We start from the raw sequence: 11,834 nt of genomic DNA on the forward strand, positions 1-11,834 counted from the left end.
ACTATTTAAATGAATCCACATACCTTGTTGAGGACTGAGATGATTATGTTTCTCACGGTTCTGGCGAAGTGGCGACGCCGGCGCCGCCGCACCAGCTGTATGCGCCGATTTGATCATCTTCACACACTACACTGGAAATGTTTCCACGAGCTTATCGTCCACACGTATGCACAATTGCACACCTTTGAAGTTCTGTTACAAATTTCTTTACGTTTCGGGTTCACTATTCACACATATTCAATAAAAGTCCTAGATTTTATAATCTAACACCGAAAAACTTCGAATTTTCACAATCCGTCATTTTGCAACTGACTGAACTGACAAGACAATCAAAACTGCCGTGATGTGATTGGTCGAATTTGAACGCGTTCATTGCGCGCGCGACTTTTTAGTGTTGCCATTTGCCGGTGCCAAAGAGGCCATGCATATTATACTCACGGAAGTATAACTAATACTACTACTACTACTCATTGGGCCATGCATTTCAAAATTAACACGAGAGTAGATAAATTAAATATATATTCTAAAGGAGCTGAAGAGCATATTATACTAAAATTTGAATCTGGTATTCTATTACTATTAAACTAATTTATTATAAGGAAGCAATGTCACATTATTTCATCACGAGAAAGTCAGTTCAGTAACACATTACGATACAAGGGCGGAAAAGAGCAAGTGGCGATACATTTAAACAAGAAAAGAGTGTTTCAAAGCAACTCGTTTCGAACTTTTTCTTCGCACGTGTATCGTACGAGGTTCTTCATCTTCAGTACATGGGCCATATGAGGGCCATACATTATGTACTGACTGCAAAACCTTGTACTTACAATACACGTGCAATACTCTTTTCCACACTCTATCGTAATGATTACTTAGTACCTGCACCTAAGTACGTGGTTGATTTTAAAGATTCCAAAAAGGTACAAAAGGACACCTTAGTTTTATTATTCAGTATCAAGGATGAATATACATATTTCGTCACAAGATCAGTATGTTTTTTTTCAGGTGCAAGGTGTAATGAAATTAGAAACTAGCGAAATTAAAACATGACTCTTCGCATGTGTATCAATATATTCAATGTCTTTAAAGTTCGTACGTATAACACTACATCTATGACAAATTAACCGCGAGGGAATTTTAATGTATTAAATGTAAAGGTCGTTTTTTTTATGAAATAGGCAGCAAACGAGGAAACGAGCCGCCTGATGGTAAGCAGTCATCGCCGCCCATGGACATAAGCAACATCAGGGGAGCCACTTATGCATTGCCGACCTTTGAGAACCCTAAATACCCCATTCTTTCAATGATCAATACAGGGACCGGACAACCCCTTCCGCGCTACAAGCCTTTCATTGGGAATCCCTAACGTAAGGACGACCCAATCGAGAGACTCTCCCTTTCGAACTGCAAGCCCATTCATTTGACTAGCCCTTACAAAAAACTAAGCAAAACAATAAAGCTAGCCATGTGCATTGGCTTAGCGCTATCCGATACGGCTTGCAATCCTTTAATAAGGGTTACCCTTATTTTAAGCGCTATTTATAAGGCTTTCCCTTTTGTTAAAGCGTAGTCGAGCCTTGCGTAAAAGAGACAGGATTATGAATCTAAGCTATTGTAAGAACAGGAAGGAAAATGCGCTGTTGCCACTCCGCACTATGTGCCCCATTTTTAATTTTGCAACGAAACATGTTTTCGTTGGATAAAAGTAGAACACGGCTAGAAATTATTTTTAATGAACTGGGAGAGAAGGGACTGATGGATCGCCTGATGGTAAATGATCATCGTCGCCCATCAGTATGTATGTTCGTACGTATGAATGTATGTAGGTATGTATGAATGTATGTAGGTATGTATGTATGACTATAATTATGTAAATATGTATGTATGCATGTAAATATACAGTGTTGGCCGAAAATCAATACAATTAACCATTAACATTACACATTGAAAACGTTAATTGCCAACATAAAAACAAGCCGTTTTCGTCATCGAACTCGCCTTGATGAGTTAATTGGGTGAGCAGTTCCTAAGATAGAGCTGATGCTGAACCCTGGCTTTTCCCAGGGGAACGCGGGTTTGGTTTAACATAGGCAAGCGCTGTTTTCGTCATCGGACTTGTTTTGATGAGAGTACTTGAGTGAGCAGTAACCAAGGTAGAGCTGATGCTGAACCCTGGCTATTCCTAGGGGAACTCGGGTTTCGTGCAACATAGGCAAACGCTGTTTTCGTCATCGGACTTGTCTTGATGAGTACTTGAGTGAGCAGTAACCAAGGTAGAGCTGATGCTGAACCCTGGCTTTTCCCAGGGGAACGCGGGTTTGGAGTAACATAGGCAAGCGCTGTTTTCGTCATCAGACTTGTCTTGATGAGTACTTGTGTGAGCAGTAACCAAGGTAGAGCTGATGCTGAACCCTGGCTATTCCTAAGGGAACTCGGGTTTCGTGCAACATAGGTAAACGCTGTTTTTGTCATCGGACTTGTCTTGATGAGTACTGGTAAAGCTGATATTGAACTCTGGCTGTACCTAGGGGAACTTAGGTTTGGTGCAACATAGACAAACCCGGTTTTTGTTATAGGCCCTGCCTTTATGAGAACTTGGGTGCGCAGTACCCAAGCCAGTGCTGTAGCTGAGACCTGGTGGTACCTAGGGGAACTCAGGTTCGGTGCAATATAAATAAACACTGTTTTCTGTTCATAGTATGTTTCGTGTGAAATATCTTAGACTCGTCTTTATGACTGGTACTTGGTTGAGTTGAGTAGTACCATAGAATCTGTCAAACTATTTCTGTTGATTGTTGTGAATTCTATGAAGATCGTTTGAAACAGAAATACTTTTCTGGTGGCAATCAAGCATACAGCCCGTCTGATAGTAAATAGTTACCGCAATCTATGGACGCTTGGAACTCCAGTATTCTCTTTATTCCCTCTGTTACTATTAGTGAAATCGACTGTACTTAATTTTGATATTCAAATGGATATACAAACGTATTTTTTTAGACATAAATAAATTGTTTTATGTATGGCAAATTAATAAATTTGTTCTAACTACTTGATGTTAATATTCACTTCTGGTAGGATTTTTGTTCAGTTAATATTATGTTTTATGCCTAACTTGACATTGCATGAAATATTTCTATATTATAATGCACCGAAACCAGAGTTGCCCTAACTACCGCCAGGGCTCAGCTATAGCGCTGTCTTGGCTATTGCGCACCCAAGTCCTCATCAAGACAAGTCCGATGACGAAAACAGCGTTTGCCTGTGTTACACTAAACCCGAGTTCCCCTAGGTGCAGCCAGAGTTCAGCAACAGCTGGACTTTGGGTACTGCTTGCTCGAGTACTCATGAAGACAAGTCCGATGACGAAAACAGCGTTTGCCTGGTTTACACTAAACCCGAGTTCTTCTAGGTGCAGCCAGGATTCAGCATCAGCTGGATTTCGGGTACTGCTCACTCGAGTACTCATCAAGACAAGTCCGATGACGAAAACAGCGTTTGCCTGTGTTACACTAAACCCGAGTTCCCTTAGGTGCAGCCAGGGTATTGCTCACTCGAGTACTCATCAAGACAAGTCCGATGACGAAAACAGCGTTTGCCTGTGTTACACTAAACCCGAGTTCCCCTAGATGCAGCCAGGGTTCAGCATCAGCTGGATTCGGGTACTGCTCACTCGAGTACTCATCAAGACAAGTCCGATGACGAAAACAGCGTTTGCGTGTATTACACTAAACCCGAGTTCCCCTAGGTGCAGCCAGGGTTCAGCATCAGCTAGACTTAGGGTACTCATCAAGACAAGTCCGATAAAAAAACCGGCCAAGAGCGTGTCGGGCCACGCTCAGTGTAGGGTTCCGAAGTTTTCCATATTTTTCTCAAAAACTACTGAACCTATCAATGTATCAAGTTCAAAACAATTTTCCTAGAAAGTCTTTATAAAGTTCTACTTTTGTGATTTTTTTCATATTTTTTAAACTTGTGGTTCAAAAGTTAGAGGGGGGGGACGCACTTTTTTTTCCTTTAGGAGCGATTATTTCCGAAAATATTAATATTATCAAAAAGCAATCTTAGTAAACCCTTTATTCATTCTTAAATACCTATCCAACAATATATCACACGTTGGGGTTGGAATGAAAAATATTATCAGCCCCCACTTTACATGTAGGGGGGGTACCCTAATAAAACATTTTTTTCCATGTTTCCAAATTTCAGCTTTCTAGTGCTAACGGTTACTGAAATTATCCGCGGACGGACGGACGGACGGACGGACAGACAGACATGGCGAAACTATAAGGGTTCCTAGTTGACTACGGAACCCTAAAAAGCAGCGTTTGCCTGTGTTACACCTGAGCAAAGCAGGAGCCTATCATAACTATAAGTATTTGGTATTGAAAATTGAACCTTATTTTATCTACAGCCGTTTCCATCAAACAGAAACGCGCAAATATCACACACAGTGCCGCTGTAGGTAACGATCGTATGTTATTTCGTTCGGAGTAATGTGTGCTTTATGAGCGAGGTACAGGATTTAAACTCGCACGATATGCTATAAGGGAAAGCAAATAAAACCCAATATAAGGCTTACCCTTATGGCGTTAGGCTGAGCCGATGATAAGGGTTTTGAAAGGGTATTGGGCTATTTTAGGTAAGCGCTTTCGTTAGGGCTTTAAAAGCAAAATGAAAGGGTATCGCGGCAAAAGGGTAGGGTAAGTTAAGCCTAACGAAATACCCATACAAAACCCCGTATAAGGGATAGCGGGCCGGTCCCTGGATCAATATTGACAGCCCTCATACAAGAAAAAGCCCTCATAAGAGCGGAAAAGCGTTTCTCTGCGGATGAAACGAAAGGCGTGTCATCAAGATTTTAATATGACAAAAGTTGTCCGCCGCCACAGCGCAGCGTAGTTTTCGAAAATGGAACACGCAACAAATTGGTTGGGTGAATAAAACTGCTTTAATATGTTACACCTATTCTTTATTCTTGGCTAGCGTCAACGTTCTCCGTCTGCAGACCCTTGATGGAGGCGACAGGCACGTAGGTCACTAGCGTGAACAGCTTGTGTGCGGAGTCTTCATCGTCGTTGCGTCTGCGGGATAGTCGCACTCGTACGCGGAAGGGCACGTTCCTGAAAAGATTAGATGAATGGTTACTTTACTGATGACAATCTATCACGGAGCTAGGATCAAGACTGGCGTCCACTTACGAGGAATCGAGGTGTTGAATTAAGTTTTTCATACTATGAACACAGTATAATAAAGAGTACTATCGTACAGTATGGCCACTACCGCTCCCCGCTGAAAGTGCCGCCCACCCCCTCTCGGTTACCTCACAGTTACCGCATGTCAAAAACGCGAACAGTCGAACTGTCATATCTCACTCACACAAGCATGGTACGCGTTCACCTACACGAGCTTAGAATGTGTGCTAGGAACGCGCTTCTTTCATATATTTGACCGCCAGTGACCGAGATGTGCTATGAACGGTGAATTCGATTTCGCACATCACCAATGGACGCAGTTTCATAATAAATGTAGAAGGCGAATTAATGAGATTCAACTCTGCCTTCATAGTGCTGTCTTTAATCAATAAATACAGGGGGACATCTTACACAGAATGGGTGCTAGGCGACAATATACATACATATATACATAGAAAACATCCATGACTCACGAACAAATATCACACAAATCACACAAATAAATGCCCTTACTGGGATTCAAACCCTGGACCGCGGCTTAGCAGGCATGGTCACTACCAACTACGCCAGACTGGTCATCTTTCTTGATCTGGTTGTCTTTTCTGATCACATAGGCTAGCTATATGTAGTGAAAGCGCTCTTTAGAAAAATTATATTTGATAATAATGGGATAATTTAAAGGCCGTGCCTATATAGTCACTGGCAATAATGCACACAGAAATATCTAAATCTTATTAATGCAAGGAATACCACATAATATATATCATGCTCATTCTCACTATATAAGGCTCTTTTCAGCACATATTGCAAGAATGAATAATTTACATAGTACTTTTCCACACAGTTAGCCCTACAACATAATAATTATTGTTCATTTCCTTGACTAATGTGTAGTAAGATATTGTATGATGCAAGTTTCAGTTTAAAACACTCTGTTTATGTTTTCAGATTACTGATTGTAATGCTCAGAACCCTGATTGAAACAGGTAATGGCGTAACTCTAGTTTTTCAGAATGTAACAATGCACTACCAAACTTAGGCATCCAATACACAACATTCTAGTACAGAAAAAAAAACATTTGATGTATGACTCAATAATAGCATAAAACACCTAAATATCAGTATTTAACTAGAGATGGGCCGAATATTCGGTAAATATTCGGTATTCGGCATATTCGGCAAGTTTTTCAATGTTCGTATTCGTCCGAATAATTCGGTTGCATTGCCGAATATTTAACCAAATAAACAAAGTAAATAACTAATTAAGATCTTATGTATTCCATTGGATAATAAGCTCCTATATTAGTAAGCTTTCTAAGGAACTACCTAAAAATGCATCAAAATATAAACACAATTGTTTTGTAAAAAAGTTTAAAAACCGTAGTTCAAGAGTTGAGAAGAGTTCAGAGTTGTTTTAACTAATTTTTAGTTATCCACTAAATCATAAGAACATAGTTGTAGTATGTATAACCATTATCAATCATTTCATAGTTTTAATCTTAACATTCACTTTAAAAATATGTCGTAACCGAATATTCGGCCCAATGTTCGGTTCGGTAAGAGCTGAACTGGATGTTCGGCCGAATATTCGTATTCGGCAAAGTCCGTATTCGGCCTTTCTCTATATTTAACCATCAATTTAAGGCTTAGCTAAACTGTAGTATAATACAAACACTTATATGAAGTGTATTGGACAATAAGAGATTTTTTTAGATTATATTTATACTATAGGATTATCTTACGGAAATAAAAATATATAATACTATATATGTCAAATAATAATACATGACTAGGCAAAATTTTAGTGAATATGCCCAATAAAAGGTTACAACAATATAATCAGTATAATCACCATTTTAAAACTAAACCCAGACACAGAACTCCCCGTTTATACTTGAAAATAACAAGTAGTGAAAACTCTTCCTGGCTTAGTAATTTTCAAACATATTTAAAACAGATTTTTAGCATTTGGATGTCCAAATTGCCAAGTATTAACTTATTCTACTGATTTTTTTTTTTTTAATTAATATAGTTTATGGAATAAGTCATAGTAAACGAGAAACATGGAACCCGGTACTACTTATAAAGTACCAGATAAGCACTATAATGTTCTTGTAGCATTGGCTCGAAGCCGATACAGAATAGAAACAAAAAGTAAGGTTATGTTTTCTACCCAAATAAACATCAGTCATGTTATACATTAAATATAAAATACTAAGTTAACTAATTAATTTATGAATAAAGGTCACGATTAACACTTACTTGACTCCCTTGGACCAGAGGTATTTGTTTAAACGGGTGTCCACACGAACATCAGGGGTTCCCATTTGTTTTTCGGCGAACTTCCTGATTTCCTTAATGGCTCGAGGGGCGCGCCTCTTGAAACCAACTCCATGAAGGCGTTTGTGTAAGTTGACTGTGTATTCACGAGTCACTACTTCGTTAATAGCGGATTTGCCTTTCCTCTCTCCTTTAGGTTTTGCCATTGTGTTGTGAACTGAAAACCAGATAAACACATAAAAATATTGAGTTCCTGAATACATTAGTAACGAACAATCAAGGACCAGTCGACGATTCATTATTTTATTACAATTTTCATTAGATATTTTTTGATTAAAAAACAGAAACGCTAACCTAGTTCACGTCTTCGAATACCGACACGAAAAGAAACGTCAATGTCAAATTTTGTCAGTGAACAGTTTTGTTTTTTTCTGAAATAACCGCCTCGAACTCTAGTATATTTTAGCCAAAAGTCTGATGATGGCCTTTACAAACTTCATGATAATCACATGCGATTTACGATAGATTGTGATACTTGACTGACAAGTCTGGACTAACTAGTGTTTGCCAGGAGTATCTGTTTGTGGCCAGCACGGGAAGCATGGTCGCGCGATAGACGATAAAATCACTTATCGCGCGACCATAATTGCCTGCCAGGAGCCAATATTATACTACTCTTTGAGCCAGGCTATTAAATTATGAATCAAAAGTTTTGTTTCAATGTTTGTGGGTTCCTTCAGTAAAAAATAAAATTATTGTCTCTGTCCCGAGTGAGCTCTGATAACGTTCTTGTGAGTCGGTATTTGGAAGATTTTACTGTTCCTAACTATAACTTAACATCTATGCCTTTTAGTAATACCGTTGCTGAATCGATTACATATTTAAATTTTGAGTTTCAAGATACTGTTTATTGGCACAATCTATTACCCTGTTATACTTACAGCTATCAATGTTTGATGAAAGATATTCCGGTTACTATAATTCATTTTAGATGTAAGTTTGAATTCTTTGAGTTTTTAAATGAAAAGTCAAACTACATTAAGATATATACGGACGGTTCTAAAACTAGTAGTCGCACTAGCTTTGCTTTTTATGATTCCTCTGCTAAAATAGGCAAAGTGTTCTCTTGCAATAATCTTTTTTCAATTTATTCAGCTGAAATTTTAGGTATGATTTATGCTTTGAAGTATATAAAATGTAATCATTTTGAATCTTACAATTTTTTGATTTTATCTGATTCTATGAGTGCTCTTCAAGCTATTACTAGAAAAGAAATTAAAGCAAATGCCAATTATTTAATTTATGAGTTACGTAAATTATTTGATGACCTCATTAAATGTAATATTAATATAGAGTTCTGCTGGGTACCCGGTCATTCAGGCGTACTCGGCAATGAAATTGTTGACACTCTAGCTAGACAGGCAGTAAATCCCCAAATTTGTAATTTTAAAGTTCCACGTACTGATTTGTTTAAACCCCTTAAAGATATGATGTTAAAGCGTTGGAATGTTTCTTTGATTGCTTCCAGAAACATTAAAGGGAAATGGCTGGCTGAGATTCAGTCTATTCCATCCACTTCGGCCTGGTTTGAAAAAGGAAAGATATACTCAGGCAGAGAGTTCATTAAAAGCTTATGTAGACTGCGTCTCGGCCATTGCCATTTTCCAGCTCATCTTTTTAGATTAAGAATGTCTAATGACGCGCTGAGGATTGCAATTTGGATCATTTGTTTTTTTTTGTCCTTATTTCAATTTGCAGAGATTACTCTTTGTTTGTAATTGTAAAGATATATTAAAGGACAAGAAGTTTCCTACTTCCGTACAGGAACTTCTAAAGCATTATGATTTGTATAGAGTAGTTTATGAGTTTACCAAGCATACCTTCGGCCTATTGTAAATTACTAATTTGTTTGTTGTTGTTTATGTATTTTTTGTATCTTTGTTATGTCTCTGTTTGAGCTGATGGCCGTGTTGCCAATGCTCTAAATAAATTTAAAAAAAAAAAAAAAATCTGTCATTCTGTCACCAAACTGTCAGTGTCACTGATATCCAAAAGTGAGGTTAGGTTACCAATATCATTGAAAAAAGCGACTCAGCCTCACATTTTAATACACAAACAATAACAAATGGCTGAAATATATAAGTATGTAAAGTTAATATCAATAAATCTAACTCATGTGAAAATCTCTTTCATATATTGTAACGCACCCATGTTTTCAGGTTAATACATCCGGTGAAACATTTCAATGATTACATATCAAGAGACATAAGACCTGATGGAAGGAAGTTTCAGGAACAACGCAACCTAAAACTTAACGTAGATTCCTTGAAGACTGCGGACGCATCTGCTGTTGTCAAATGTGGAAACACGACAGTTGTTTGTGGCATTAAATTGGTATTAACTTTTTCACAGGCTCCTGTTCCTTTTGTTGTTTAGGTGCATGTAACTTTATCCACTATTTTGTTTGTAGGAACTGGCAATCCCTAAAGCTGAGGAACCTGATGTTGGATATGTAATTACAAATGTAGAACTGCCACCATTGTGTTCGTCCAAGTACAGACCCGGGCCACCTTCTGATCATGCACAGATCACAAGCAACTTGGTGTCAGATATTTTCATAAACTCCACATGTGTGGATCTGAAGGACCTTTGCATTGTGCCAGATAAATTGGCTTGGGTATTGTACTGTGATATGGTGTGCTTGGATAACGATGGAAGCCTGGTGGATGCTTGCATTATGACTTTAATAGCCAGTCTCAAGACATGTAAGTAATTCATTTACTTATATGAATTCCTGTTGATTCATAATTTAATGTAGATTTTATTGTGAGCTACATTAACTTAGACGTTAAACCTACTTTCGCTATTTCCTCCTGTGGCACACAGTATGCTAAAAACTCTTTCTTTAGGTGCACTTGTAACTTTTATAACAATTCGATTAATAATAATGATATTTTTGCTTATAATTTGTCCAGTTTCAAGAACAAGGTTCGGCAATTTCTGTTATCTTGTTAACTGTATTACTTTTTCATGAAGTAGATAAGATGCATCCTTGCGTATGTACTCAACTACTATGTGTGTAATTTTACTTATCATTTTGTACTTTACTTGAAATTCATCATGTATTTGTAAATGGCTGTTTGTCCCAAAGTAAACAAAATTATAAAAATGCTGTTGTAACTCAATTCAGGTGATAATAATATATAACAGACTAGTTTTGTGCTTACGAGTGCTTTTACATTTTTTCAGTGTCATTACCACATGTGATTTATGACCAGGAAACGGAAGATTTCACAGTAGACACTACAGTTACGAAGCCATTGAAAGTTCATGGAATGCCAGTGGCCACTAGCTTTGCTGTTTATCAGAGTAATCAAAGGTAACTTGAACCATTTTACATGTATGGTGCAGAGTAGGCAAGGTGGGTACAACAGCAATTCCCGTCAACTTTGTACAAAAATTAAGGGAAAAGTTAAATTTGTTTTTATTAATTCCTATTTTGTTACCAAGATTTTGTTGATGAATTGAGATTTTATTAAGTTTTATTTCGTCATTAAGGTTCTCTAGTATATATATTTTCTTAATTATAACAATTATCCTGTATATATCTTACGAAAGTCGAATTATATTACTAAATGTTGGTAACAAAATAGGATCAATTAAAATTTGCTGACATGGCATTGTATAAAGTTGACGGGAATTGCTGACAAAGGAGCAAAGTAATGTTATCATAATTAATATCAATTGCATAATAAAGATTGTATAATTTTGTAATGGGTGTTCTAGAAAAATAACAAAAATGGGTAGCATGTATTAATTATTTAAACTGTATTAACTGTAAAGACTTTGTATTTCAAAATGCAAATTTTCCATATTAAACTTTGAATATTTTTTGCAGTAATGTCATCCTGACCGATCCATCAAGTTACGAAGAAGACATGTGCGGAGGAATTGGATCTAACTTGATAGTCTGTTACAACAATGGAACGTTGTGTGGAGTTCAAAAACTGGGTGGACGCAACCTGTCTAAGGATATACAAGAGGATGCCCTGAAGATTGCCAGACAAAGATCAAAACTTGTTGAAGAAGTCATTACTACATGTATTCAAAATCAATTAAAATCATGAATGAAATTAGTTTTTTATTCTGTGGAATATATTCTAAAATCATCGTAAAAAAACTAATACTTGAGTAACATGTTACTGATAAATTACTATGAACATTATTTTGATTATAGTACATCTTCCATAATTATGGTAAGCTCAAGAAGGCATGTGTTGTAGATACTCAGTCAACTAGACCTAGGTACAATCTGAGATTTGCATGTCACTGTGTGACAAGGTAGATTGGCTCACTTTATTG

General features: G+C 37.3%; 2 protein-coding genes across 2 annotated transcripts; one reads left to right on the plus strand and one right to left on the minus strand.

Annotated features, from left to right (window-relative positions):
- Positions 1–4,952: 4,952 nt before the first annotated feature.
- On the minus strand, positions 4,953–7,967 carry LOC125228877 (60S ribosomal protein L31). Its single transcript, XM_048133576.1, has 3 exons — positions 7,827–7,967; positions 7,455–7,689; positions 4,953–5,120 (listed from the first exon to the last, which is right to left on the minus strand). Exons 2-3 carry the CDS (start codon positions 7,676–7,678, stop codon positions 4,970–4,972), a joined length of 375 nt encoding a protein of 124 aa, XP_047989533.1. The 5' UTR covers positions 7,679–7,689; positions 7,827–7,967; the 3' UTR covers positions 4,953–4,969.
- Positions 7,968–9,502: 1,535 nt separating this feature from the next.
- Positions 9,503–11,605, plus strand: LOC125228468 (exosome complex component RRP43-like). The gene is made up of 5 exons (XM_048133026.1): positions 9,503–9,614; positions 9,692–9,866; positions 9,943–10,237; positions 10,722–10,851; positions 11,371–11,605. The coding sequence occupies exons 1-5, from the start codon at positions 9,598–9,600 to the stop codon at positions 11,597–11,599; spliced, it is 846 nt and encodes a 281-aa protein (XP_047988983.1). The 5' UTR covers positions 9,503–9,597; the 3' UTR covers positions 11,600–11,605.
- Positions 11,606–11,834: the final 229 nt, after the last annotated feature.

Source organism: Leguminivora glycinivorella, chromosome 8 (genome assembly GCF_023078275.1).
Source record: "Leguminivora glycinivorella isolate SPB_JAAS2020 chromosome 8, LegGlyc_1.1, whole genome shotgun sequence".
Lineage (NCBI taxonomy): Eukaryota > Metazoa > Arthropoda > Insecta > Lepidoptera > Tortricidae > Leguminivora > Leguminivora glycinivorella.

Bases quoted from the DNA above. Each gene is read 5' to 3' on its own strand.
- LOC125228877 (XM_048133576.1), bottom strand. From the start codon at position 7,678: ATGGCAAAACCTAAAGGAGAGAGGAAAGGCAAATCCGCTATTAACGAA. The intron at 5,121-7,454 runs GTAAGTGTTAAT...TAATCTTTTCAG, and splicing joins CTCTGGTCCAAGGGAGTCAA to GAACGTGCCCTTCCGCGTAC.
- LOC125228468 (XM_048133026.1), top strand. The intron at 10,238-10,721 runs GTAAGTAATTCA...ACATTTTTTCAG, and splicing joins AATAGCCAGTCTCAAGACAT to TGTCATTACCACATGTGATT. The intron at 10,852-11,370 runs GTAACTTGAACC...TATTTTTTGCAG, and splicing joins GTTTATCAGAGTAATCAAAG to TAATGTCATCCTGACCGATC.